Source organism: Mucor velutinosus (assembly GCF_035048745.1).
Source record: "Mucor velutinosus strain NIH1002 chromosome Unknown tig00001572, whole genome shotgun sequence".
NCBI classification, from domain to species: Eukaryota; Fungi; Mucoromycota; class Mucoromycetes; order Mucorales; family Mucoraceae; genus Mucor; species Mucor velutinosus.
In genome coordinates this window covers 412,949-440,777 of record NW_027041898.1, presented here as the reverse complement: position 1 = coordinate 440,777, position 27,829 = coordinate 412,949, and the positions used below count along the sequence as shown (strand labels likewise).

General features: G+C 41.4%; 13 protein-coding genes across 13 annotated transcripts; 8 read left to right on the top strand and 5 right to left on the bottom strand.

Moving 5' to 3' along the window:
* Nucleotides 1–248: 248 nt before the first annotated feature.
* Nucleotides 249–2,230, top strand: ATP3_2 (atp3 gamma subunit of the F1 sector of mitochondrial F1F0 ATP synthase; the record flags this gene model as incomplete). The annotated part of the gene is made up of 3 exons (XM_064832353.1): nt 249–583; nt 650–1,841; nt 1,907–2,230. 3 exons carry the CDS (start codon nt 249–251, stop codon nt 2,228–2,230), a joined length of 1,851 nt encoding a protein of 616 aa, XP_064687908.1.
* A 1,795-nt stretch (nt 2,231–4,025) lies between these two features.
* ATC70_013186 (uncharacterized protein) lies at nt 4,026–4,850 on the top strand (the record flags this gene model as incomplete). Its single annotated transcript, XM_064832352.1, has 3 exons — nt 4,026–4,190; nt 4,251–4,539; nt 4,618–4,850. The coding sequence occupies 3 exons, from the start codon at nt 4,026–4,028 to the stop codon at nt 4,848–4,850; spliced, it is 687 nt and encodes a 228-aa protein (XP_064687907.1).
* Nucleotides 4,851–5,371: 521 nt separating this feature from the next.
* On the top strand, nt 5,372–8,212 carry ATC70_013185 (uncharacterized protein; the record flags this gene model as incomplete). The annotated part of the gene is made up of 8 exons (XM_064832351.1): nt 5,372–5,424; nt 5,490–5,894; nt 5,954–6,193; nt 6,267–6,641; nt 6,699–6,745; nt 6,811–7,080; nt 7,150–7,298; nt 7,364–8,212. The coding sequence occupies 8 exons, from the start codon at nt 5,372–5,374 to the stop codon at nt 8,210–8,212; spliced, it is 2,388 nt and encodes a 795-aa protein (XP_064687906.1).
* Nucleotides 8,213–8,258: 46 nt separating this feature from the next.
* Nucleotides 8,259–8,768, bottom strand: ATC70_013184 (Plasma membrane ATPase; the record flags this gene model as incomplete). The annotated part of the gene is made up of 3 exons (XM_064832350.1): nt 8,259–8,423; nt 8,482–8,634; nt 8,709–8,768. 3 exons carry the CDS (start codon nt 8,766–8,768, stop codon nt 8,259–8,261), a joined length of 378 nt encoding a protein of 125 aa, XP_064687905.1.
* A 342-nt stretch (nt 8,769–9,110) lies between these two features.
* CHS3_4 (Chitin synthase, class 3) lies at nt 9,111–9,374 on the top strand (the record flags this gene model as incomplete). The annotated part of the gene is made up of 2 exons (XM_064832349.1): nt 9,111–9,152; nt 9,216–9,374. 2 exons carry the CDS (start codon nt 9,111–9,113, stop codon nt 9,372–9,374), a joined length of 201 nt encoding a protein of 66 aa, XP_064687904.1.
* A 250-nt stretch (nt 9,375–9,624) lies between these two features.
* On the bottom strand, nt 9,625–11,442 carry ATC70_013182 (Epimerase domain-containing protein; the record flags this gene model as incomplete). The annotated part of the gene is made up of 4 exons (XM_064832348.1): nt 9,625–10,686; nt 10,755–10,886; nt 10,985–11,173; nt 11,230–11,442. 4 exons carry the CDS (start codon nt 11,440–11,442, stop codon nt 9,625–9,627), a joined length of 1,596 nt encoding a protein of 531 aa, XP_064687903.1.
* A 193-nt stretch (nt 11,443–11,635) lies between these two features.
* ATC70_013181 (uncharacterized protein) lies at nt 11,636–14,612 on the top strand (the record flags this gene model as incomplete). Its single annotated transcript, XM_064832347.1, has 6 exons — nt 11,636–12,012; nt 12,073–12,546; nt 12,599–12,734; nt 12,792–13,993; nt 14,042–14,270; nt 14,346–14,612. 6 exons carry the CDS (start codon nt 11,636–11,638, stop codon nt 14,610–14,612), a joined length of 2,685 nt encoding a protein of 894 aa, XP_064687902.1.
* Nucleotides 14,613–14,684: 72 nt separating this feature from the next.
* ATC70_013180 (uncharacterized protein) lies at nt 14,685–14,982 on the top strand (the record flags this gene model as incomplete). Its single annotated transcript, XM_064832346.1, has 2 exons — nt 14,685–14,797; nt 14,862–14,982. The coding sequence occupies 2 exons, from the start codon at nt 14,685–14,687 to the stop codon at nt 14,980–14,982; spliced, it is 234 nt and encodes a 77-aa protein (XP_064687901.1).
* A 434-nt stretch (nt 14,983–15,416) lies between these two features.
* On the top strand, nt 15,417–16,827 carry HST3_2 (NAD-dependent deacetylase hst3; the record flags this gene model as incomplete). The annotated part of the gene is made up of 5 exons (XM_064832345.1): nt 15,417–15,510; nt 15,589–15,596; nt 15,666–15,829; nt 15,896–16,061; nt 16,123–16,827. The coding sequence occupies 5 exons, from the start codon at nt 15,417–15,419 to the stop codon at nt 16,825–16,827; spliced, it is 1,137 nt and encodes a 378-aa protein (XP_064687900.1).
* A 250-nt stretch (nt 16,828–17,077) lies between these two features.
* Nucleotides 17,078–19,510, bottom strand: ATC70_013178 (C3H1-type domain-containing protein; the record flags this gene model as incomplete). The annotated part of the gene is made up of 10 exons (XM_064832344.1): nt 17,078–17,197; nt 17,296–17,814; nt 17,864–18,235; nt 18,288–18,440; nt 18,507–18,639; nt 18,723–18,863; nt 18,975–18,984; nt 19,066–19,146; nt 19,200–19,289; nt 19,357–19,510. 10 exons carry the CDS (start codon nt 19,508–19,510, stop codon nt 17,078–17,080), a joined length of 1,773 nt encoding a protein of 590 aa, XP_064687899.1.
* Nucleotides 19,511–21,206: 1,696 nt separating this feature from the next.
* On the bottom strand, nt 21,207–21,843 carry ATC70_013177 (uncharacterized protein; the record flags this gene model as incomplete). The annotated part of the gene is made up of 3 exons (XM_064832343.1): nt 21,207–21,215; nt 21,288–21,720; nt 21,788–21,843. The coding sequence occupies 3 exons, from the start codon at nt 21,841–21,843 to the stop codon at nt 21,207–21,209; spliced, it is 498 nt and encodes a 165-aa protein (XP_064687898.1).
* A 719-nt stretch (nt 21,844–22,562) lies between these two features.
* On the top strand, nt 22,563–25,162 carry PCL1_5 (PHO85 cyclin-1; the record flags this gene model as incomplete). Its single annotated transcript, XM_064832342.1, has 4 exons — nt 22,563–22,648; nt 22,707–22,872; nt 22,925–23,186; nt 23,256–25,162. 4 exons carry the CDS (start codon nt 22,563–22,565, stop codon nt 25,160–25,162), a joined length of 2,421 nt encoding a protein of 806 aa, XP_064687897.1.
* A 219-nt stretch (nt 25,163–25,381) lies between these two features.
* On the bottom strand, nt 25,382–27,700 carry wc2_2 (white collar 2 type of transcription factor; the record flags this gene model as incomplete). Its single annotated transcript, XM_064832341.1, has 4 exons — nt 25,382–26,978; nt 27,047–27,156; nt 27,219–27,551; nt 27,608–27,700. 4 exons carry the CDS (start codon nt 27,698–27,700, stop codon nt 25,382–25,384), a joined length of 2,133 nt encoding a protein of 710 aa, XP_064687896.1.
* Between the last annotated feature and the right edge of the window lie 129 nt (nt 27,701–27,829).

The window sequence follows — 27,829 nt, the reverse complement described above, 5'->3', positions numbered from 1 at the left end:
TTTTTTTACTGCTTTCTAGCCCAATTAGAAAATTTTTAATTTTGGAAAAGCACCTGTTATAAAAACCTACTTGTCAAATGTCATAAAAGCTCTTTTTTTTTTTTCTTCTTCTTCTTCTCTCGTTGTCCTCGATCTAAATCACGCTTTTCAGACTTTAAAAAGCTTTCTTTTTTGATTTCAAATCTTATTGTTGGATTCTTTTTTTTTTCGCATAAAAAAAAAAAAAACTTATACACAAACACATTAAAATGCCTGGTAGCAGAGAATTCGATCGTGTCGACTACGACTTGGAGAAAACCTTATATCCCGATGAACCCAATACCGAAGGAACAAGCACGCCTGAACATTTGATGGTACATCGTCTTCATACCAACTTGACTGACACCTTGGAATCGCACTCGGATGTCAAGCAAGCTCCTCGTCCTGCTCCCATCACTGAAAAGGGCATGACTACATCCATTGACATGCCTCAGCAAATGGATGACAAGGCTTCGATCGAAATCTCTACTGACGATGGTGAAGATGAAATCAAAAAGGACAGCAAGTTTAGCCTGTTCTACAAGAGACACAAGGTTTGGTTCCAGTGAGTCTCGATTATTTGCATGCTAGTTGCTCTTTTAGATTCACACTAAAAACAATCTTATTTTAGCATTGCGTATTTCATCATCTTTACTGGCTTCTTGGCTGCTGCTTATGCTATTCAAGTGCCTAAGGGCTACAATCAAGAGAACTTGATCCTGGGCTTGATTTATGCCTTCTTTTGTTTGAAATTCTTGTTCAAGTATGTATCCACAAGCCATATCACAAAGCCTGTTGTTTGGTGTGGCCGTAAAGTAATGGCTCCCTACATGCGTCTTCCTGAACTCTATCGTACGCTTGCCTATGGTGTCTTTGTTTTAGCAGTGATTCTGATTACCGTGTTCTGTCTTCCCGAGAAGCCTGAATCAAACCGCTTGCAACGTTTGCAAGCTCTCTTTGGTATGATTGTCTTTTTGTTCTGTTTGTGGGCAACATCCAATAACCGCAAGGTTGTCAACTGGAACACCATTTTGAGTGGTCTCTTGTTGCAATTCTTGCTGGCCTTGTTCGTCTTCCGTTGTTCTGTTGGCCATGACATCTTCAATTGGGCTAGTACATTTGCCCAGGGTTACCTTGAAAAGGCTTCTCACGGCACCTCCTTCATCTTTGGTAATGCTGTTGCAGAATCTGGCATTTTCGCTGTTACCGTATTTCCCACGCTGATTTTCTTTGCGGCTACTGTTCAAGTCTTGTATTACTATGGTGCCTTGCAATTCTTGCTCAAAAAGTGTGCTACCTTCTTCATGGCTGCTCTCAAGGTATCTGGTGCAGAGTCCATTGTCGCAGTAGCCTCTCCTTTCTTGGGTCAAGGCGAAAATGCCTTGTTGATCAAACCTTTCTTGCCCTATTTGACTCAATCAGAAATGCATCAGGTTATGTGTTCTGGTTTTGCTACCATCTCAGGTTCCGTCTTGTATGGTTATATTGCCATGGGTGTTTCTGGTGAAGCCCTGTTGACTTCTTGTATCATGTCTATTCCCTGTTCTTTGGCTGTTTCAAAATTGCGTATGCCTGAAGATGATGTACCAATCACTGCCAATGAAGTTCGTGTGCCTCCTAGTGATGAAAAGCCTGCCAATGCTTTACATGCTGCTGGTCATGGTGCTGCTACTGGTATGAACATTGCGCTTTTGATGTGTGCCAATTTGATCTCTCTTTTGGCCATGTTGTATGCTGTCAATGCTGGTTTGACTTGGCTCGGCAAATTTGTCACTATTGACGAGTTGACTCTGCAATTAATCACCGGTTACATCTTTGTACCTGTAAGTTGATATCGATTTCTATTTTGTCACCACAGATTCTAACATGTTATATAAAAAAAAAATAGGTCTCCTGGTTAATGGGTGTTGAGCCCCAGGACGTCGTTACAGTTGGTCAATTACTTGCTACCAAGATTTGGGCTAATGAGTTTGTCGCTTACCAAGCCTTGGCTTCGACTTACATCAACATCTTGACTCCTCGTTCTTACCTGATCACTACTTATGCTCTTTGTGGTTTTGCCAACTTGGGTAGTGTGGGTATGCAAATTGGTGTCTTGAGTACATTGGCTCCCAAGCGTAGCGGTGATATCGCTAGTCTGGCTGTTTCCGCCATGATCTGTGGTGCTTTCAGTACTTGGATCTCTGCCGCTATCGCCGGTATGCTTCTCTAGATTCTCTCAATTCTTTTTCCTCTACTATTTCCTTCATATCTTGTATTTATAGTCTTTATCAACAGCAACATCTCTTTTAATTTTTTTTTGATTCAATCTAATATCAATCAAAAGCTTAATTTATTGTTACCCGGCGAGAGTTTTTCCTTTTGACTGTGTATAATACTACATCTTGAAATATCTCGCTTGTAGTTCCCCGCTTCTTTTGATTTACTTTATATGATTTATTACACGTTGGCGTGTTGCCTTTAATTTATTATTGTTATCTCTCATTCTTTCTATTTCCATACTTTTAATCCCATTGCAAAAATAATTTCATGTGCTTCTGGATACACTTTACGAATAAAACACATACATATTACATGTGCTGGATCAAGAGAAACTAACGTCAGCATGTCGAACACTTGACATTTATCTTTTTTTTTTTTTTTTTTTTTTTTTTTTTTTTTTTTTTTTTTTAGTTGGCAATACATACTTGATGCGATCAGTGATCAGTAAATTGACTGTCTGGCAGATCAAGCTTTTCATGATTATTTGATTTACAATAAAATAAGGTTTAAGATAAGGTTCTCACTATGATTTGTACCACATAAACTAGCAATAAAAAAAAATTCAGGGTTCAGCTGTGTTCATTTAAAAGAAAACTTTCCTTTTTTCAATCCGTTAGCATATAAAAATGGCAGACATTTCTAATACGTATATACTTTTGCATAATAGTATCGACTATGGCTGAAAAATGCTCTTGAATGATCGCCATGTATGCTTGGAGTCGATATGGATTACGATCCTGTGACATGATTGGTCATTTTCGAGGTTTAAATTTTGGAAGGATATAATTGGTTAGCTGCAATTGAAGAAATCCCTCAACTTCTAGTATGTTGAAGACGGCCTAGAAAGCTTTTTACTGTTGAATGTCTTGCGCTTTTAATCATCGGAAATAGGAAGTTGGTGTCATTGAGACACCCAAAACATCACAGCCTCAATTCGCAAAAGGGCGTTCCAAATGACGAAGAAGGTAATTATTTTCTTCAAATCTTGCTTGCAACAAGTGAAATGTTCAAAAATCCATTCCTTCTTGCTTCCTAAAAGCAATTTCTAATTCTAAACCGCAGCAGAGCATACAGATTTTGGCACTCTTTCATAGTAAATCTATTGTAGATTTATGATGAATAGGTTAAAGGAATTACATACAATGATATACCCATAGTGTAAACAATTTGAATAGAACTTACCAATTTTAGTAGATTTATCTATCATCACGTTTAACGGCGTATGATTGGTGATTCTAGATTCTTTTTGTCTATATGCTACACAGCGAATTTTTTTTTTTTTTTTTTTTTTTCCATTTATGCGTGGGGGTTGACATGAGAGAAATGTGCTAGTATGTGTCTCGGGCCCATTCTCATATAAATCGCTTGTTATTTTTCGTACAACTTGCTTGGAATAGGGTGTCATAAACATGATTTACAAATAACCTAGTGTACTGATTTGCAATTGACAAACCCTTCATTTATTATTGTGATCATGTTAGTCGGAAAATCAAGAGGCTCTGTTCGAAAGAAAGAACATGATTCGTGTCGGATGCCAATAAAATGATGATATTTTGAGACAAAACTCCAAAAATGACCTACGACGTCATATGAGTTTGGTCTCTCCCAACCCTGGCCCTCTCATTCCAGATCCTTCCTCTTCATGGTTTTATATAAAAAGCTTTCGTTCGTTTGACCAATCCTTTTTACCCTTTCTTTTAGCCAATCCTTTTTAGAGTAACGCCAATTCAAAACAATAAAAAATTATGACAGATTCACAACAACCACACCAATATCCTCCCCCACATGAAGTGTACAGTGGAGGCTACCACCAGCCCGGTATGGACATGCATTCAGCTCAAGATCCCAGACAGCATGTTTACTCTTCGCAAGCCACAGCAGCAGCAGCAGTGCAAGCACCCTATTCAATGGTAAACCCACCTACATGTGAAATGTTATTGTTGGGAGATCTAACCTATGATATGTAACAGCAACCTGTAGGCCATTCATCGCCTCCTCCTCCTCAAAACCTAGGTTATAGGCCCATGGATGCAGCAGCAGCAGCTGTACCTCCACCAGCTCAAAATGCTGCTGAGCAGCCTTCAGAAGAACCTTTATATGTCAATGCAAAGCAATATCACCGTATTTTGAAGCGTAGAGCTGCTAGAGCTAAATTAGAGGAATTAAACAAACTGAGCAAGGCAAGAAAGCCCTATCTTCATGAAAGTAGACACAAACATGCCATGCGCAGACCTCGTGGTCCAGGTGGTCGTTTCTTGAGTAAGTGTTTTTTCAAGTTGCAAAACTCTAGATATGTATGCTCATTTTTTTTTTTTTTTTTTTTTTTTACGTTAATAGCTGCCAAGGAAGTCGAAGAGTTGGAGAGAACAGGCAAGATGCCCGGTCAGTCATCCCCCGATGTTAAAAAGACAGAAGCAAAAACCGCAATGCTCGATCAAGACCAACAGCAACACTCACAGCAACAACAACAGCAGCAACAGCATCAGCATCAGCAACAACAGCCTACCTGGGCCACTGCTCCTCCATCTGGTCCGCCCCAAGGCTACTCAAATGGCAATGCATATAACTAAATCATCTTGTAAATTCATTTTATACAGAATATCTCTATTTTACCTCTCTTCCATGTTGCTCTGATTCTTTTTATCTATTATATATTTATCAATTCAATCGCTTTTATTTATCGCACATTTTTTTTTAATAACCCCATAACTTTCTTAATTGTAAAAACACAAAAAGGCAATAAAATGTTTACTCGAAAAAATATGGGCATTTGGAATCATACATCTCCAATGCATGAAAGTATATTAACATTGGACACAAATCAAAGGAGTTTAAATAGCTAGCCATAGAGAAAGAGGTTGATGTCTATTGTTATATGAAAGGGCATTTGCTTATTGATGGATAATAAAGGTTGTTGGGGAGCACAAAGCAAGTTGAAAATCATCAGGCAATCAGCAATCTTCAGCTGCTAATGCTGGATAATATTCAAACGCCGTCAGATAGTTTATTTATACAAGTAGAGCATCGCTCACCAAAGCATTCAAAGCACATTCTTTTCTTTGTCAAGTACTTTTCTACATATATAAACAGAATGACAGAACCAAAGAATAGTTTCCCTCAAGCCCCAGTACTCAAGGTGCATTGGTAAGGCAGGCCCTTTTCGTAAATGATACTCGGACGATTTAAACAGGATACGCTTTCTTTGTTAGGTTTCACGCCATCGATAGGCCTATTATAGACCCTATTGCTATTCGTAAAGCCAAGCGAGACAAGACGTTGACGAGTATCAACTCAACTTCATCAGCTTCATCCATCGCTTCCGAATCGTCATTATCTTCTTCAGCGACATCCTGCAAAAACAAACCAAAGAATTGGGTTCCGTTTTCCAAGCGTGATAACACAGCATTGGAGAAGGCTTTCGAGAATGGGACAAAAGTAGTGCCTGTGAATGAAGATTACTTATTCCAAGTCGATATTTACAAGAGAGAGATCAGTCCGGTTTACTGGGAGGGGCCTGTTTTCGAAGTGCGTCGGGCTACATGGTTTATGCAAACAGATTCAAAGTGGTTACCATGCGAGGAAAATATGGCAAAGCAAATCGAACAAGGTTATCAGTAAGCTGTAAAAAAAAATTGTAAGCATCGAGTACCAAAATTAATTCATTATGCATTAGTAAACATAAACCAATCAGATCTGAACCAGTTGCTGCTGAAATGGTGCCCATAGTACAAGACAAAGAAAAGGACATTGGCCAAGTAGATCAAGTACTCTCAAAAGAAGAGCCACCATCCTCAACAGCGACGAAGCCTATCAACGAGTTGAAAGTGAATGAAGAGCAGAAGGAGTATCTGCTGGGACCTTATCTTGGACAATATGTCATCTACTCCAGCCCAACGCAAGCTTGGTTATTATAGTAAGTGCACATGTCAATCATGTACAAGCAAAACCAAAACGTCGCTATCAATATACTTAATGCTATATAACAGTGACACAGCACCAGCCAAGATCGCCAAGAGCTTTTTAGAAAAGTTGACCAACAATCAAAACTTGGGTGGCATCAAATTACTTCGAGGCTACAATGAAGTTGAAAAGGAGACTGCAGCGAAGAAGGAGCAAGAAGGCAAAAAGGATACAAAGACAGCAGATGAAGCAGATGCCAGCAAGAAACTACATTTAGATTTAGAAGACGATAAGCCAAGACTGTCGACCGATTCTGGAGATTTATCAAGAAACATCTCACCCCAAAAGAAGAAGGAATTGGAGGAGAAGGAAATGATACAACAACGCGCAGAAGATTATGATAACGAGGATAGTGAAGAAGATGTACGAAATATAGATCAAATCGTGTTTGTGATTCATGGGTAAGTGCGTTGGAATCAATCGCCATGTTGTGGTGTATCTCACAAACACTATATCAGCATTGGCCAACAGATGTCTGAGCGTATGGGTCAAAATTTTGTACATGGTAACGGAAAGAGTGTTTGCGTTTTATACTGTGCACGTATTCAAGTAACACTGTTTCTCCATTAGATGTTAATGTTTTGAGAAAGACGCTGAAATCAACATGGCCCATTGCAGTCTCAGGAACACAGCCTTTGGATCGTGCCAATGGCATCCAAGTTTTACCTATTCTTTGGAGAAAAGGCATCCTGTTTGGAACAGATGACACGGACCAAGATTCAAAGCTAGAGTCAGATATTGGTATCTCGGAAGATGATGATGGATGTCCCACGTTGGATGAGATTACATTAGAGGGTGCTCCTAATATCAGAACATTAGTCTCGGATGTTTTTCTTGACAGTAAGTTGATCAAAGCGCTATATATATATATATATATATATATATAGTACATAGACTGATGGATTCTAGTTCCTTTGTACTTGACGAGTAAATACCATGATTTGATGATCCATGTGGTGACAAAAGAGATCAACCGCGTGTACAAGTTATTCATTGAGAGAAATCCCTATTTCTTGAAGAACAATGGCCAGGTGTCAATTGTCGCTCATTCCTTGGGTGTAAGTATTCCATGTATACTTGAACCATGTCAGAACACAGATTCACTAAATCGGTACATGTGTAGTCATTGCTTGGATTCGACATTCTTAGTGTGCAGCCATTCACGTACAAACAAAAGCCAAATGTACAACAACAACAACAACAACAACAACAACAACAACAACAACAACAACAGCAAAACTCGTCTGCTTACAACGAAAAGAATCTTGCGACATTGAATTTCCCTGTGAAAAACTACTTTGCATTGGGCTCGCCATTAGGTATGATCATGCTGTTACGAGGCAACAAGATAATATCTCGCAAGACATTGACAGAACCACCACCAAAGCAAAACAACATTGATCATCCCGTGTCCTTTGTATATCCTGCTGCTGACAACATTTACAACATTTTCCACAAATCGGATCCAGTCGCCTATCGCTTAGAACCCTTGGTCGTTCGTCACTATGGAGCTAAATTGAAGCCTGTGCCTATCCCTTACATCAAAGGCGGGCTGAAGAGCATGTTGGATGCCGGCTTCAATGCAGGTAGTGATCTAGCGAATCGAGCAGGTGCCATGTTTGAATCTATTAAAACGGGATTTACCAGTAGCTTATTGATGCGTGGCTTGGGGTTCTCCAAACCATTGGAATACGCATCAGGTTCTGCTGAATTGCAGGAATGGCAATCTCAATCCAATCCCAATATCATGACAACGCGAGCCAATGCTAAAAGTGCATCCAAACTCAAGTGCCTGAACCCTACTGGTAGACTGGATTTCTATCTGCAAGAAGGGTTGCTGGAGAATGCTTATTTGAGTGCGTTGAGTGTGCATATGTCGTATTGGCAGGATGTGGATGTCGCTGGTTTCTTGATTCGAGAAATCTATCAAAACCAAAGTGAAGAAAAGAAATCCAAGACCATCACTGTTTGAACAACAATAAAAGAGAGATTGTCTATAGTTTATTTTGCAATGAGGCTTAATTCTTCTTGTCTGATGCTGCAGCTTCTTCAGCGTTACCACCAAGAGGTTGAGGGTTTTCAGGATCATATTGCTTTGGTAAGTTCAAACCAACACGGTTAGCAGAGAGTTCAATCTTTCTCTTTTGTTCCATCACAATAGCTGAATATAATGCACGAAGTTCCTATAAAGAGTGTGTGAGCAACAATAAGAGAGCACTGGCTTTGACATGTTATACATACTTTATGCTTTCTTGAACTTGTTAAAAACGTCAACACATTTTCAGCATTACTGTTTAATGCTTCAATCTTTGAAGGATCTTGGATATGTTGATTGTTGCGATAAATTGACTTCAATTCTTGTGCAAAGGTGGGGTTATTAGCAGCTTTTGTATACTAGTACAAGGGGTCATGTCAGATTTATGTGTCCACTGGGATGATGATGGACGATGCAATCTCAAGATACATACCTGAATGTTAACTTCTCTTAATAAACCACGGTAAAGAGACAGGTTTCTTGATAAAGACATTGAAAAAAGATGTATGTATGTATGTATGTATGTATAGGGAAAGAAAGAGAGAGAGAGAGAGAGAGAGAGAGAAAGAAAATCTGATAATTTCCAGTTACATGGATGCCCACTAAATATACAAGACTGTGGTTTCTATACCAGCAACAGCAGTAGTAAAAAAAATCTGGAGTGTGACCCATGGCCCAATCATGTTGATGATATCAGTTCGTTTTGATATCCATCATCATCACTGTCTCGAGAGCTATAGAAACGAAAATCCATCTTGCCATGTCAATATCCCCGGCATCAAGACGACATCGGATACTTTTTCTCTTTTGCATATTCTCTTTTTCTTGACACAAAATGAACCAGAATCAAGTCCTTCCAGATGGCACCTCATCCAAAGTAAATGTAGAGCGAATCAGTCAATACAAGCCTCATGCCATTACTGACCCCATTCTGCATTAGAAGTTCAACATTTGGCATGCCATCACTGAAAGAGCAAAACAAAAGCTACAAAAAAATCACGACAAAAAGCATCGGCAGCCCACAGACATGTTGGTCGTCAAAGCATGCTTCAAGTTCATTGATAATTTTTATCGAAGACTGTTCAAATCAAAGAAATGAATTTGCACGTAGGCTTTTTTTTTTTTTCATTCAAAATAAGAAAATGGTAATAAATGTGAATTTATGTAGGAAAAAGAAAAGGGGGCTTGTATGTGCGTGTGTTTAAAAGTTGCTATGGAAAGAGGGATAGGGGCAAGAAAGAAGAAAAAGGGATTAACGTTTATAGCGTGTCGTCTCTGTGTAAGAAAAAGAGTGCGAATTGTAAAAAAAAAAAAAGAAAAGAGAGAATAATTATAATAAAAATGTACACTTAAGAACCAAAATTAAATCCACCTTGAGGAACATCTACGTTGGATTGGAAGCTAAATGATTGCTGAGGTTGTCCTTCATCTGTCATGTCTTCGGCGTCCTCATCGTTGAAGTAACGATCGATAATGTGATATGCCTTCTTGTACACATCTTCGTTGCGATGTGTCTGCAATTGGTGAATCAGCTCCATGCCACCGCATTCTTCAATGTAAAGTGCGTATCTGTTGATGCCCTCGGGATCATTGGGACGATCTTGATCTCCAACCTTCAAAATGTTCTCTAAACCGTCCAATGCCACTTGTATAATCTTATTGTCGAGACCTGTCAACACATCACACAAGGGCTTGATGATACCTTGGCTGACCATGTATTGAATTTGTGCAGGCTTGTTGAGTCCACCACTGGTAGCATTGACAATAGCCCAACAGGCTTCCTTGCGTGTCTTGAATTCAGCAGTTGACAAGATGTGGACCAAGGGGGGAATAATGTTGCTTTCAATAACAGCGTCAATTTGAGCAGTGTTGCCAGCCGTGATGTTTGACACAGTCCAACAGGCTTCTTTGCGGATGGCTTCCTTGGGGTTACCCAAAAGAGAGGATAAAGCACCCAAGACGCCACAATTGATAATGACTTGTGTTTGTAAATCGTCACCAGTAACGATGTTACCTACAGAACGAAGAGCAGGTGTTTGCACGCTGGAGCTAGGGTGCATCAGTAATTCAACCAAACGACGGCAGACGCCTGATTCGATCACAGCTTGAATTCTGTCATTGTAGCCATCAGACAAGTAGGAAATAGCCCAACAAGCATCAATCAAGACTTCTTCGTCGGTGGAATAAATCAATTTGGCGAGCACAGGCAAAGCAGGGACCACCATCTCCCATGCAGGTTGAGGGTTCTTACCACGACACAAGTTGGAAAGTGTCCAGGTAGCATTACGCAGCATGCTCAATTTGTGTTGTTCGTTGAGGATGACCAACAATGGCATCAATGCACCTTGTTCCAATACGTAATCGCGACACACTGCACTATCACCAGCGATATTACCCAAAGCCCACACAGCCTACAAGAAGAAAGAGATGAGTTTTTCAACAACAAAAAAAAAAAAAAAAAAAAAACTACGCTACTTACTTGCTCCTTGACATCGGGAATGTTGCTGCTCAATAACTCAATGAAAATAGGGACGGCACCAGAGGCAATGACGACTTGAGTTTGGTCAGAGGAACCAGAGGCAATGTTGGTCAAGGCCCATGCAGCTTCAAACTAAGAGAGTGTGAAATGGAATCTTTTAGAAATTTCATTTCCTTTCTCAGCGCACACACACACACACACACACACACACACACACACAAAAAACTTACCTGTAATAAAGCATGTGTGGATCTCAAAAACTCGACAAACTTGGGGACAACACCAGTAGCAATGACATCCTTGATGGGAGGGTTCTTTTCCTTGGAGAGAAGCTTACGGAATTTGGTGGTGGCATCGTATTGTTTCTCAACATCGTTGGAGTTGACATCGGCAATCAAAGCGACCAAATTGGCGTGGAGCTATCAAACAGAGAGTGAGTATTTTTCTATCTAATACCATCACAGAATAGACTTACATTGATATCATCCTCGACTTCAATGTCGTCCTCACTGTCAGACATGGACGCGCTAGGGATGTTCATGTTACGACGCTTGGACAAGTTTTCCTCACGCTTTTGCTTTCTGATTTCGACAGTGTGCTTTTGTCTACGATTTCTCACTTGATCAGAGCCGAAAGCATCCTTGTTTTTGAAGGCGTTCTTTCTATCAGCAACTGCAGTTTTATCCATCTCTCTCTAGTGTGCGTGTGATATATTCAGGAAGAAAAAAAAAAGAAAAGGGGTCGAGTAAAGGGAACAGGTGAAATTTGATTTAAAAAAAAAAAAAATATTTTTTTTTTGTTTACAGACGCGTCACACCCACTACAGTACCAAAAGTGGAGGGATTTCATGCTGCGTAAATTGAGCATTTCTTTCTTCAATTATGCTACCTTTCCAAAAACAAGTCTTGACTGAAATTGTAACAGAAGATGGCTTGTTGATTATATCACCTGGATTAGGCCTATTTCAGATTCTGTGCCATCTGGTGCAAGTGTATTCGGGCGGAAATCACTTGATTCTGTTGATCAATACATCCAAAGAACAGGACGAATTATTGCAGGAGCAGTTGATTGCTCTGGGCGTATCTAGTCAGCATGTCATTCGACGCATCGAGTACAATACGCCAGCAGACAAGAGAAGCAGCATGTATCGCGAAAGTGGCATCTTCTCCATCACGTCCAGAATTTTGGCAGTAGACATGTTGCTGGAGCGTATTCCCACCTCATTGATCAATGGCATCCTCGTCTATAATGCGCACAGGTACATCGGTGGTTCATGCAAGTCATGACATGTAACACTCATGCTTTCCGCTTGTTTTAGAGTGAGACCCAATTCGATGGAAGAGCTGATTTTAAGAGTGTACAGAGAACACAACCAAGAGGGGTTCATCAAGGCATTCTCGGATCGACCTGAAGCATTTGTCACTGGATTTGCGCCCTTACAAAACACCATGAAATCCCTGTTTCTACGCAAAGTGCATTTGTGGCCTCGATTTCAAGTGACAGTAACAGAAGACTTGGCTAAAACAAACAACAATGTAATTGAATTGCGACAGCCTATGTCAGAGTCCATGGATATCATACAGCAAAGCCTCGTGCAGTGCTTGGAAGAGACGTTGGCGGAATTAAGACGAGCCAACCCACACATCGACGTCGGCGAGTTTACCATAGAGAATTCGTTTTTCAAGTCATTTGATGCCATTGTCAGACGTCAATTGGATCCGATATGGCATAGAGTGTCTTCAGCTTCCAAGCAGTTGGTGGGTGATTTGAAGATTTTGCGTCAGCTGTTAGGGTAGAACAAGAGAACTTTGTGCTTGTGTGCTCATGCTAACGTCTTACACTAGATATTTGACCACCTATGATTGTGTGTCGTTTTACAGCTTTATAGAGACAGTGATAGCCGCCAACACTGCACAGGATGGCAAGCAGATCAAGCAATCGCAATGGTTACTATATGAAGCTGGTAACAGAGCCATTACGGTGAGTAGATTAGAGGCATTCAATAAACATGCCCTTATTGAAGTGTGTATATGATAGGCTGCTCGCAAGAGAGTGTATGTAAAGCAAGGCGAGAGAGAGTTTGACGAGTTACCAAAACGACAGGACAACTCCCTCATACCGCAGCATATTAAACTCGTGTTGGAGGAACAACCCAAATGGCAGCTGTTGAAGAGCATTTTGGCAGAGATTGAACAAGACAACTTGCAATTGAATGACGGTGAAAGTGCGCCTGTATTGATCATGGTGTCTGAAAAACGAACTTGCTCGCAACTGAAGGACTATATAACTCGCATCAATGAAGAAGAGCCATTCTTGGACAAGATTGCACACAATTTCTTCAAATGGAGAGTCAATATTTACCGCATGCAAGTAGCAGAACCAGCAAAGCCATCACCAGCGCCCACTGCCATGCGAGGCAGGCCACCACCCAACAAGCGAAGACGCGTCAGAGGCGGATCAGCAACAGCTGCATCTTCTGCAAGCAATAGCAGATCATTGACACTGGCAGAGACGTTCAAAGACGACGTGGCGGACACCATCTCGGCACTGGACAGTCGTGAGAACGGCGAGGAGGAGGAGGAGGAAGATGAAGATGACACATTTCGAGGCGTAGGTCCCACCTTGGATTCAGAATTGATACACAACCATCAGGATGACATATTACCAACCTTTGAAGAGATACCCAATACATCACTGATCACAATCCAGTGCTACGAAGATGATGCCAACGAGCAAGTCTTGCAAGATGCACAGCCTCGCTTCATTATCTTGTTTGACCCTAATCCCGCATTCGTACGTCAAATTGAAGTGTACAGAGCACAACACCCCACAGTTGATATTCGCGTGTATTTTATGCTGTACGAAAACTCAGTGGAAGAGCAAAACTACCTTAGTTTAATCCGAAAAGAAAAGGGGTCGTTTGAGCGTCTGATTCATGAGAAATCCGTCATGGCTATCCCATTACCCGACAAAAGACAAGAACGACAAGATGCCATTATACGTCCATCCAGCTTAAACTCAAGAATCGCAGGCGGTCAAGCCAAGGCTGTCACTGGGCCTCAGATTGTTACGGTGGACATGCGTGAATTCCGTAGCTCATTGCCACCTATATTGTACGCTGACGGTATCAAGATTGTGCCTTGTACATTGCAGGTGGGCGATTACATTCTGAGCCCCGATATGTGTGTAGAACGTAAATCAATTGCAGATCTCGTTCAATCCTTTAGTTCGGGCAGACTGTAGGTCAATCTCAGATGTGATACAAAACAAATACTAACTGTTATTAGGTACACTCAATGTGAACTCATGTCTGCGTTTTATAAAATACCTATCCTGTTGATTGAATTTGACCAAAACAAGTCGTTTTCATTGCAAGCTGTATCTGACATGCGAGAGAATATTCGAGTCACCGATCTATCCTCCAAACTGGTCTTGTTGACGCTGGCATTTCCCAAGCTCAGAATCATCTGGTCCTCTAGTCCACACGAAACCGCTAAAATCTTTAGTGAGCTCAAGGTAACAGATTTAATTTAACAGTAGTGGTAGCACTTGATCTAAAAAAAAAAAAAAAAAAAAAAAAATCTATTATAGAAAACTGAACTGGAACCTGATTCTGAATTTGCAGCGAGTATTGGCGCAGAGGGTCATGAAGATGGAGACACTGTATATAACATGACACCACAAGAGATCCTGCGGAGTATGCCAGGCGTAACCTCTGCCAACTATCGCATCCTCATGAACCATTTCCAAGATTTGGATCAGCTCTTCCATTCACAACAAAAGACATTGAAGGAACTGATTGGGGAGGAGTTTGGGCGAAAGTTGTACAACTTTATACACAAGAAACACACGAGTTGATGAAATACAGTAGTAGCTTTCTTTTTCACTCTCTTTCTCTTTCTTTTTTCTTTTTCATCTACCTGTATTATCATGGCTAGACAAACTGTATCCGAGACAAAACTCTTGAAGATTCTCGAATTAAATGGAAAATTAAAACGTCAACTGGATATCCCAAGAATCCCTGTTTCCGAAGCGAGTCGATCGTAAGCATGTTGCTGCACACGAGTCTCCCGTAACATTGTATTCACTCACACGTCGTATGTATAGATTGATTGATTACTGTCAGTCCACCCCTGATTTAATGCTACCTTCAGTTTGGGGCAATAGACATCCAGACCCTTTTGCCGAGCCTGCAAATGGATGTGGTGCGTCATGTCAAATCATGTAGACATTTGTTTTATTCATTATATACCTTTTTATACCCTTCCTTATAAAGCACATGCCTTTTGGCTTTACCAGGATACAGAGTTATGTCATCTTTAATATACTAGAGCATTTACTACTTTGCTCGAATAAACATCTACTAGTAAAACCAAACATTCAAGACAAAAAGGAAAAAAAAAAAAAAAAAAAAAAAAAAGTGCATATCATTTGAAAATGTCATTCATATGCAGCCCAAAGCAGAGTTTCCAAACAAACAGATTGATTGATAATCTCTTGCTCCATAGATTGGAATTCCTTAATAGGGTACGATCATCTCATCTCTTGGTGTTGGTAGGTGACCCTCTTTTGATTAGATCACCGCTGTTCATGCTTTCATAAATAAACAACCATCTTGTTTTCCATCTCTTCTTCTCCTTCTTTATCATTTAATTATCCAACATGGCTTCTCACGTTCTTCGCCGTTCTCTTGCTACTTCAGCTTCTTCCACTGTAAAGATTGGTTTAATTCCTGCTGACGGTATTGGTAGAGAAGGTAGCGTTTAACATGTCAAGAAGCAGATCAGAAATTCCAGGGACCGATCACTCATTATTCCTTTTTTTTTAATTCTAGTTATTCCTGTATGTTTTGTCGATAAATATCCCTTACAAGTAAACGAGCCAACAGCTAACGCATTGAACTTTATGTAGGCTGCCCGTCAAGTTCTTGAATCATTGACATCGGGTCCCAAGTTTGAATTTGTTGACCTTGATGCTGGTTTTGAACTCTTTCAAAAGACCGGTACCTCTCTTCCTCAAGAAACCATTGACACTTTGAAGAATGATTGCCATGGTGCTCTTTTCGGCGCTGTCAGGTAAGTCAACTGGCGGGCACTTGGGTTATGTTGATGCTCATTGGCATTTACGTGCAAATACGATAGTTCCCCATCCCACAAAGTCGCTGGTTACTCTTCTCCCATTGTTGCTTTGCGCAAACATTTGGACTTGTACGCTAATGTTCGCCCTGTCAAATCTGTTAACTCTCCTGCATTCCCCAACCAAAAGTTGTTGGATATGCTCATTATCCGTGAAAACACTGAATGTTTGGTAAGTAGCTTGTGTAGATGATAGTGAAAATTCTGACGTGTTGGTTTGTGTGTATGTATAGTACATCAAATCAGAGAGAGAGGAGGTAGATGCCAACGGTTTAAGAGTGGCATGGGCTGATCGCAAGATCTCTGAATATGCTTCTCAACGTATTGGTAAGATGGCATTCAACATGGCTTTGACTCGCGAAAAGCTTCGTTCTCAAGTGCCTTTGGCCAAGCGTTTCTGGCAACACAACCCTCGCGTCACTATTGTCCACAAGTCCAATGTCTTGAGTGTCACTGATGGTTTATGGCGTGAAACTGTACGTGGCGTCAAGGAAAAGAATGCTGAACTTTACAAGGGCGTGGACATGGAAGAGCAGTTGGTGGATTCCATGGTATACCGTATGTTCCGTGAACCCGAGGCATTTGATGTTGTTGTTGCTCCTAATCTCTACGGTGATATCATTTCTGATGGTGCTGCTGCTCTTGTCGGTTCTTTGGGTGTCGTTCCCTCTGCCAATGTAGGTGATCACTTTGTTATGGGTGAGCCTGTTCATGGTTCTGCCCCTGATATTGCTGGCAAGGGTATTGCCAACCCTATCGCCTCTATTCGCTCTGCTGGTATGTTGTTGGAACATATGGGTTATACCTCTCAAGCTCTTAAGGTCTATGATGCTGTTGATGCTGTTTTGGCTGATGCCTCTATTCTTACTCCTGATCTTGGCGGCAAGAGCTCCACCAGTGAGGTCACTGAAGCTGTTCTCAAGAACCTTCGTGCCTAAGAGGGGGAAAAAAAAAAGCATTGCTCGTTTTGATTCATTTTGTACATTATTATAATAAACTACTAGAGTGAGATACATTCTTTGTATTGGATATTGAATTTTCATAATAATGATAATTTCGGAACTGATTACATTTTATCTAATGAGGTAGAAACTAATGTGATTAATGTTGCAAAAGCATCCGAGAGAATAGTAGGCCGCTTGATTTGCCATATAAAAGAGACATAATTGTAAATGCTTTATCCTTTGCTTAATAAGCAGCCGCTAAACCATTCTTTCTAGGATCACTGGCAGCATGGAGTGTACCATTATTGAAACGTCTGATAGCTTGAGAAGCTGACACAGTACCTGTCTCTGCCAAATTACGAAGCTACATTTTCAGAGAGAAAAAAAAAAAAAAAAAAAAAAAAACGTTAGAGCAAATTGTGTGTGTTCACCGCCTCTCTGGATAATTGTAATCCTTCTTACCAAATGTCCCTTTTGCGTGAGCACAGATAGCACTTCGCTGCTGTATCCTGTTTCAAATTGCACTTCGTTTGGAATTAATTGATGGTGGATACGAGGGGCCTTGACAGCTTCAAACACGTTTTGGTGGAAATCGTAGGTATTGAGGATTACATTTAGAGTGGCAGTCAAAATTTGGGATCCACCAGAACCGCCCACGACGAGCTCTAAATTGTTATTCTCGTCTTCTATGATGGTGGGTGTGATAGTGGATAGGGGCCTCTTGAAAGGTTCAATGTAGTTGTACGGACTAGGATACAAGCCAAAGTTGTTGGGAACACCAGGGATGCTGAAATCATCTAATTCATCATTCAAAATGACGCCTGTAACGGGATCCATAAACTTGGCGCCAAACATGAGGTTCACTGTCGAAGTCAATGAGACAGCATTGTCATCCTTATCAATCACTGATAGATGCATTGTTCCATGAGGGTCATTGCTTTCATATTTGGGCTCGTAATAGCTGTAATCATGTGTTTTATCCTAAGCAAAATATCAGTAGAGCCCAACCATGATCAAGGCTAGAACTTACATCCGTCATGTTCTTTCTCACTTGATCTGCCCACTCTTTGCTAATGATCTCCTCGATGCGCTTTTCGTTATCCAGAAAATCGGGATCGCCGATCTCTGTACGGAATGCGAATCCATATTTGATGGCCTCAACAAAACGATGTATGTTCAAAGGTGTAGGGCCAGTAACATTGAACAGATAAGGCTCAATGATATTCAAAACACTCAAAAGGGCAGGACCACTCGTGGGAGAGGATGTAGTGATCACTTTGCGTCCGTGATACCAAGTGCTGATAGTAGGTCGAATCAAAGGTCTGTAATTCTTCATATCCTCCAGTGTCAAGATGCCTCCTGCTGCTTGTGTAGCATTGACGATTGATTCAGCAATTGTACCCTATCTTGTTTGTTACACAATCAGAATATTCGTCATCCATGTAGAAACAAACCTCATAAAATACATTGGGCCCCTCTGTTGCAATGGTTCGTAAAGTAGCGCCGAGCGTAGGTCGCTTTATGATATCGCCAGGCTGAGCAATCTTACCCGAGGGTGCATACACTTTGGAAAATTCAGGAGATGCTTCGAGCCAGATTTTTGATTTCTGAAAAATAGACATGTTATTCAGATAAGTCATGCACTTTGTTTATCTCTATGGTTTACTACATACCACGAGTTTACTGTACAGCAAGTCTGTTACTTCAAATCCACCTTCAGCTACCTGGATGGCTGACTCGAAAAGGTCTCCCCAAGGCACTTTGCCATGTCGTTGATGGGCTAATTCAAATCCTCTAATCTCGCCACTGATAAAATGACAATATATAATCAATATACCGTCGTTCTTTGCCCATACCAACAACAACAACAACCCCCTCGTTGTACTTACGGTACGCCTACAGATAGCCCACCTATTTGAGCAGCCATGGGATTGTCCACAAACATGTCTCTATAGGAAGCAGCAGGTGCAGTCTCTCTGAAATCAATGTGCTCGTAGTCGGTGCCATTCCGAATCAGCATGAATCCACCACTAAAAAAAAAAAAAAAAAAAAAAAAGATAGAATTTGTCAGCGTTTCCTTATCTCTCTTCCCATGACGTTGAGGACATGAACCACAACTACAACAATGGACTATTTATTACCCGCCGATACCTATCAAATGTGTTAAACCAATGAATATTACGCCATTTCTGACAATGCTTATTTCATTTTGATCAATCCAAGAGGACTTACCAGTAGCAAAGCTATTCACAACACCAATACAAAGAGCAGAGGCAATGGCAGCATCAACTGCGCTACCGCCCTTTTTCAAAACTAAATTGTATGTCATCAGATGGACTGATCTTACCATATGTCTGATCACTTACTTTTCAGGCCTGCTTCTGAGCATGTCTCCAATTCAACAGCAACAGCGCCCTGTTGACCTACCACGAGATGTGGAGTAGTTACAGAGTGTTCTATCCAGTTTCAATTAGTAAGTATATAGTCGTCTCTGTAGCCGATTGATGTCTGTATGGTTGGTACCTGAAGTATCTTTATGTAAAAGTGACACAACTACGCCTACAGATGAAAAGACAAGTAATGCTGCCAATGTCACAAGGAATTGATGGCTTCTGCTGCTTTTTTTCTCCACATTTCTTAATAACGCTTGTCTCTCTTCGTCATTGATTTTTGCCATTGTCTAGTATATTTGAATGAAAAATCAAAAAGCAAAAGAAAGAAGAGTGAATCCCTTATTTTTTTTCGCATCTTCAATAATTTATACTAAAATTGCTTGATTTAGAGCACAATTCAATGGAAATTTCCCACACTCAAATTTCCGTGTTGATCACAGTAACATGACCCAATATGAGTCAATCACACAAATTGGACATTCGAGCCTGATCCAATGCATGGTAGCATAGATGTAGCATTTGGAGGTATAGTACAAATGTCTTTGATTCGTAGTTGGTCTAATGGCCAACACCGATTAGAACCTCTTGGAGATTTGCTAGTTTTATCGAGTGAAGCTGAGTAATTTTTAGGACACACATAGTCTTGTTGTCAGGCACAGGTTAATTACTTGTTGTCAGGCACAGGTTAGTTACTTGCTGACAGTACGAGTGCTTGCAAAGGTTGATGCAAGTGTAAGAGGGCGAAATTATCACGGGCTCCCTATTCAACTGTTACATAAAATGCCGAAAAAAATGAGAGTAGCACCCTTAAATGCGCCTAGAAACGTTGTAAAGTTGTCAACAAGAAGACCAAGTTATAGGCCACTGTCACTTTTGTAAATGTTACTATGGTGCTCACAGAAAGTGATTGTTCTCTGATTGCTAGGCCACAGATCTACGACATGATAGTGTCACACAAGTATTCCCATTCCCAGGGTATCGGATATGTCTACTGTAAATAAATCTACCGCATGTCGCATCTTATAGCTTGCAAAGAAGAATATCTGCAAAATGTCAATTACGGTCTACCTGATAACTGGTTGCGCCATCATCTGTAACAGATACTCAACTGCGGTATTTGAAGGTAGCTTTGAAAGTGCTCAGTTCCAATTCTCAACATGCTACTCATAAGGTCATCTCACTTTCGAACTGGCACCAACAGAAAACCCCATTATAAAACAGCACCACGCCAACAGGGGATTCCCCCAAATAAAGCGCTCAAACACAGTTTTAGAGAAAACATCTCACTCGACATCAAAAAAAAAAGAAGACACCAAGGATGACACACTGAACAAAAGTCAATTTAAAACAAGTAGCAAATGTAGAGCAATACTTCTTACGCGAGAGAATTAAGCAAGAAGACACATGGAAAAATGAAGCCTTTGGTATTCCACTGATACAGTCATTTGAAGAGACAAATACTGATTATCTTTTAATATAGCTAACTGCACGGCAGAAGGCAAGCGAGGATACTATTACCATTGCTGCCTATTTATTACAGTAAAAATTTGCCCTATTAAGGGAGCTCATGAATTTTCGAGGTCCTCAAGGGTAGCTCAAGACATGTGGTGGTTCTGAACAAATGGTCCCTGTCTTAAAGCTGATGCAATGCTCCTCTCTACTAGACAAGACACTACTTTTTATCAACAGTAATGCCGTTCTCTCTCTCTCTCTCTCTCTCCCGGCACTCCAAGCAAAAGGTTCCTTTCACAACATCATAAAGCAAGCATATTTTAATCATTTTTTGGCATGCCTTTTTATTGATATTTTTATATACTTAATTTTGTCATATCCCACACAATTGAATCAAAAACACGTTTCATGATGAGATTGTTTATGTGAGTTGTGTTTTATGTTGTTGCTGTTGTTGCTGTTGTTGTATTGTTATTGTTTAGTTCTACAAGTGTTGTTGTATTCATTCATCCACAGAAAAAAATCAATTTATTTTTCCTACATGTCAACAGCATATAAATTAGCATCACAAGCAAACATCCCATTTCACACACACACTCAAAAACTTACGGGAATCTCAACTTCACCAGCATCAATGGCAGCACAAAGGTCCTTGGGGTTTTGACCATCAACGGTACAACCAACAGAGAAAGCGGTACCAAGGATTTCCTTGACGGTACCAGAGAGCTCACGAGCCAAAGACTTGAAACGCATGGTACGAGCAATTTCAATGATATCCTCAAGAGCGACATTACCACTGTGCTTGATGTTCTTCTCCTTCTTACGATCACGGAGAGGTTCCTTGAGAGCCTTGATGACCAAAGAAGAGGCAGAGGGGACAACGGAAACTTGAGCTTGACGGTTTTGGATGGTCAATTGGACAGTGACACGGAGACCCTTCCAATCCTTGGTACCCTTGGCAATATCTTCACCAACCTTCTTGGGGGACAAACCAAGAGGACCAATCTTGGGAGCAAGAGCACTAGAAGCACCGACTTCACCACTGTATATAAAGTTGTTAGATATAATGCAATACTAATATGAGTATTATTTTTTTTTCCATCATTTACCCAGTGGCACGAAGATAGATAATCTTAACCTCAGAGGGATCGAACTTGGGAGGCATACTAGATGTGTGTCATGGGAGTGTTAATGAATGCAATGGATGGATGGATGGATGTATACGTATATACCTGTGATATGTTGAGAAAGGAAGGTTTTTGGACGTTGGATACTTTGCGCTTCATTAAGTCTCAATGCATTTCCTGGCATTTGCGCTTACCATTGGCATAGGGATTGGGAGGAGTCGATGTGGATCTAAAGTGCCAGTAAGCGCGCTGTCCGGGCCGGCTTGATTTCGTTGTATATCCACGTTAAATATGTAACGAAAGACGTTTCAATGTAATTGTGTCTACCATGGTATATTATGCTATAAATGACATGTCAATCAAAGTAACGATCGACGCAAGTTTATGCATGGAGCAGATGTCATTTTCTTACATTAGTATCAAATAGCATGTTATTTATCAAGCATCATCTATTGGCGTATTTGAAGCAAATGCCAAATGCCTACAACAATGCGACTGTTTACACACACACACACACACACACACACTTGCGAGAGAGAGAGAGAGAGAGAGCCAACCCCCCATTTTCTGCTGCTCTACAATAATCAAATTCACCCATAGCACTTGTTTGAGATACTCCTTTTTTTTTTTTTTTTTTTTTTCTTGCCTGGTTGTTGTTTCTTTGTACAACAATTAATAAACATTTCTTTCTTCCTTCTTCATCTATTATTCATATAACAAGTACCTATTTCATTTGAATACAAGTATTCCGTGAAACATGTCTTTTTCAAAATCTCAGGGAAAGAAACAAGAAGGCTCAGCTCAGAACGGTGGTAATGGTGGCCATCAACAAAAGCAACAAAAGTAAGTGCGCCCAATAAGCGTCATGTTAAAATGCCATAGCTAACATGGTCGTATACAGTCGCAGCAATAACAGCAATAAGAAGTGGGCCAACAACAACAATAGTGCTGCTGGCACCGCTCGTAACAACCACGCGTCAACAACAACAGCAACAGGTATTGAACAAGACGCTACTACAACAAAGCAACTTCATGACCGAATGCTTTTTCTGCTTGGTAATTTAACAGTGAGTGTCTACAATCAGAAATTGCATCAATGGCATACTCATCAGAAAACAGGGCACACTGGTGGAAGCAACTGTAAAAGACGGATGCAAGTTCAAAGGTATCTTTCATGGCGCTTCAACAGAAGGTGATTTAGGCATTGCCTTGAAATTAGCACAAAAGATTTACGATCCCAATGCACCTATCGACAAGGACAAGACCAACCCCAATCCCATCAAAAACACCTTGCTGATTTTCTCCAATGATTTGGTCGAGATAAATGCTGTCAATGTGGATTTCTCTAGCAGCTGTGGTACCGAGACAAATGATCGTAATAGTAAGTTGGGTTTGGAGGTTTCCAGCGTAATTGCCGCTAACACGAACACTCTGCTCTCTTTCCAATCAGCCTTCAAAACCGACACAGATATCAGTGGAAGATTGGACATCAAAGAACGTGAATTACATAAATGGGCACCCACCGAAGACGATCACAATGGGCCATTGGAGGGAGGTTTAGAATTAAACGACAATGATGCTCATGGAGGTGGATCATGGGACCAATTTGCTGCCAACGAGAAACTGTTTGGTCTCAAGACAGATTTTGATGAAGAAATTTACACCACACCTTTAAACAGATCTGCTCCTGGATACAAGGATCGCGAGAAACGTGCTATTAAAATGGCAAACGAGATTCAAAAGACGGCAACCACCAATGTACACATGCTGGAGGAACGTGGTTTGGCGATTGATGATAGTGGCATGGATGAAGAGGATTTGTATGGTGCTGTTGTGCGTGAGGGTGTTAGTAACCCCAACAAGTATGTACCTCCTGCTCTTCGCAAGCTTCAACAACAGCAGCAACAGCAACAAACTCAAAAGAAGGAAAAACCTGTTGCTGCTGGCAATCCACTCAACAAGCTCATTACTTCAGATTTGCCTAAAGCTGCCTCCAACCCCTCACCTATTGCCAATCTCCCCACCACGCGTCGTGAGTCCAGTGAAAAGAACAACTCGGGAAGCAATGAGCCACCTAAGCGTATTGAAGCTGAAATTGCAACTACATTTAGGCATTTTGCTATGATGGAAAAGGACAAGTTGCATGCAAAGAAACAAGCACTACAGAAAAAGGAAAAGGATGGTCGTTTAGCGGAACTCAAGGCATTTCATCAATCTTTCAAGTTGAATGTGCCTATTCCTGCTGATTTGGTGCCATTGCTATCTAAAAAGAAGGCGCCCATCTCAAATGAACAGGTGAGCAGTGATTCTGCCAACAACAGGAACATTGCGTCGCCTGTCAAAAAGATCTCAACACCTCCTCTTCAACAAGCTACGACCGCCACGCCTGCAGCAACAGCAACAACAGCAAAGAAAGTGTCATCGCCAGCTCCTCCTGCAGTGGCCTCTCCTACTACTTCTCCTGCTCCTTCATCACCTGCACCCGCAACCACTACTGCTACAACCACAACGACAACTACCACTGCACCTTCCTCAGCAACATCCAATTCTTTCAAATTCAATGTAAAAGCCTCTTCCTTTAAACCAAACCCATCTGCTGCAGCTTTTGTTCCTGGAGGTGGAGCTACTGCTGCCAGTAGATCGCCTGCGCCTGTTCATATGGGTATGCCCATGCCACATCATACATCCACCACAACAACTGACGATAATAGCCATCCTCATACCTTCTTTGGCGGCGGTAATGGACGTCAGAGCAAGAAAGGTAATGGACCTGTTGAACACCTAACGATGACAGAAGCCTTTGTTCCCTCCTTCATTGACAAGAACATACCAGCAAGCTCTGTTGGACCTACTTGGCCATTTGGACATAAATCCTATCGTGTGCAGTTTAGTCAATTTGGCTACGATGAAGATGTCTACAGCTACCCTTCACCCAACTATGGCTACTATCCTACGCAGTACCGATATCCTTTCCCTCATCACCAGATGCCATATCCTCAATTTGTTCAACCACCTCCTATGCCACCTGGTGCCTACAGCCCTCAGATGGCCAATGTATCGCCCCATGGCTCACCCTTCCCGCCTCCACCTCCTTCTGTCGCTGTTCCTGCTCCTCCTCCACCTCAACAAGTGCCACCCCAAGGCTACCCTTCGCCGCAACAACGATCCCCCATGGTACCACAACAAATGCCTCCACCTCAACTCTATCAATATGGCGGCGGTGCTCCCATGATGATGCGTTATCCTCCTGATATGATGATGCAAAGGCCTGTGATGGTCGAGACGGTGCCTTACTCTCCTCACCATCCACAACAACAACAACAACAGCAACAACAACAAGATACACCAGGTAATTAGAGTGGCTGTTGTACTTTTTTTTCTTCTTCTTCTTCTTCTTTTTCTTGGGGTTTTAATGCAAAACGTATAGCTACAACGGATTCAGGCACAGATACACCAGGATCTCCTTCAAACTAGCAAAGGGGAGATGCATTCATGCCCATAGCAAGATAACAATAATAATAACACAAAAAAAAAACAAAAATAAAAAACATTTGAAAAAATTACACTGGTTGACTACTACTGCTGCTGCTGCTGCTGCTGCTGCTGCTTTTGACTCAACAAGCCTTGCTTGATGTCTTCTGATTTCTCTTTCATGATCTCAATCAGTTGCTTTCCTTGTTCTCGCACTTTTCTGATGTTTTCATCCATCACATGTTGAAGATACATTTCAACAGACATTTGTTTCTGTTCCGCTGTTACTGGTGGTGCTGAATTAACGTCCAATGTCATGGCAGGTGCATTTGTTGCTGTAGTGTTGTTGGAGTGAAAAAGACGACGTTGACCATCGGCAGTAAAGACACTGCGTGTGCGACCAACCACACCATCTGCACTGGAAGAAGCAGTACCTGTAGTAGCCATAGAGGGTGTTCTGATGTGTGCTGCATTGCTGTTTGGGATTGCTGTGGCTGCTGCTGATGATGATGATGTAGTTGTGGTGATGGGAGATAATGGACACTCACCAAAGATATCCATGGCATTGACTGTCCTACTGCTTACACTGTGCATGGGTGTGGACTGAAGGTATTTCATTTGCTTAGCCAAAGACGCTGCTACGTCTGAATTGCAGCTTCTTGTAGGTGAAGTAGGTGGTCTTTTTGGAATGGATGTTCGACCCGATTTGGATAGACTGAGCGTCGTTTTCTTGGGCACGATGGCATGCTCTACTTGTCTTTGTTTTCCTTTGTCGCGGGACGGTGTGGTGCTGGTGGAGAGAGGCACTGGGTCTTCATTTTCATCACTGGATAGCGTGCTTTCTGAAGATTGCGGCGGTTCTGCAGATGCTGTCGTGGGCTTGTTAAATTGGATGGGAATAGCAGCTAATGGTTTATCAAGTAGGATTGGATCTGGAGGAGGAAATACGGGGGACATGAGCAAGGACTCATCGTCAGGTAATGGTTCTTGTGCTTGTGCTTGTGTTTGTAATGGCGGTAGCACTCTGGATGAAAATGAAGATGCTATTGAAGCAGTTACTGGTGGTTCTGTTGTAGCTGCTGCATGTGGTATGGTTGGCGATGGTGTTGGTGCCTTCTCTTTGACTGTTTTAGTTTGCTGTGGCTCTCTCTTCTTGGTAGATGTTGATGTTGATGTGCGCTTTGGTCTTGGCTTGTCCATCTTCTCTATCAATGATGGCTTTTTCACCTGGCTACTGCTGCTACTGCCTTCTAACGATCGCTCCACAGCCAAAGAGGGAGAGGACGAGAGGTCCAAATTTGAGAAAATGTCTACATGTGTTCTTTTGCCAGCGGACGGTAACAATCTTTGTCGTGTTCTTCTTTCGGTTGATTTGTTGCCATAGGTCAATGTGGGTTTTTTGACATGAGCTGGTATATTCAAAAAGTGATTAATGTCCCAGATACTATCGTCTTCCTCTTGCTCTGGTTTTCGCTTTTGTGGCACCATGTTATCCCCTTGCTGTTGTACCTCTTGTGCCTGTGGAGGTGGAGGTGGTGGCGGTAATGCTAGATCCAACTGACTTTCAGCTGTTTTATATGTGTCGCTGGATGCAGTACTGGCTGTTGTATCTCTTCTGTTATTTCTGCTACTGCTTTTGGTGCCAAGTTTTCGTTGTTGACTGAAAAAGGGACATGCGTCGTTGAGTTGTCTGTGTAAAGCCCTACAGAGATGCACATAGGCAGACATTAGGAAACCTGTTGTTACTTGATGCTCCTAGGCAAAACTTACAATGCGTCTGTCGTCTTATCCGGCTCCATGATAGTAGCTTTACAATATGGACACTTGATTCTAGCTGTGTTCTCTAATGTGGGTGTGAAATAAAACCCTGCGTCTGACAGCTGATGATAATTTCCAGTTGAGCTTTTTACTTTCTGTTCGTATATGAGCTAATCTGTATTACCTTGGATGCCACTTGGAACCGTCTACTCTTTAAACTCTTGTTGGGTGGCCAATAATGGTGATGATTGAACGTTGCAAGACGAGCTGATCTCATAACTTTATGTTGAGGTTGCGTGGTAGGGTCCTTTTCATTCACTGTCAATGCTCTGTTGCTGGATGCTGCAGCGTCAGGGAAATTTAGCAATGCCCAAGGGCATGCGGGTGATTCAGTGGCATGGCGAGTATAAGGCGATTGTCCCGCTTTCCAATGACCAAGATCAATATCGCACATGAAGCAGCGTACACTATCAACTGTCCTGGGCCTACGCATGAAATAGAAGCCAGCTTTTGCAAACTATGGTAACAGAGTGAGTCTCAAGGTTAAGAGATAGACACTCAACTTGTACTTACAGTTTCTGGTTTATGATACTGTTGCTTGTTAGCATATGGCCATTTCAATGTGTTATTTTTGAAGGAATCGATGCGATTCTGCAATATATTCATAAGGAGGTGGCTATTCAAGTAATAACGAGGAAAAAAAAAAAAAAAAAAGAGGTCGCGCCATCAATGCCTGTGCTGAAAACACGTAGTCCTGTTATAGGCATTCAAGCGCAGCGTGCTTGGACGCAATTT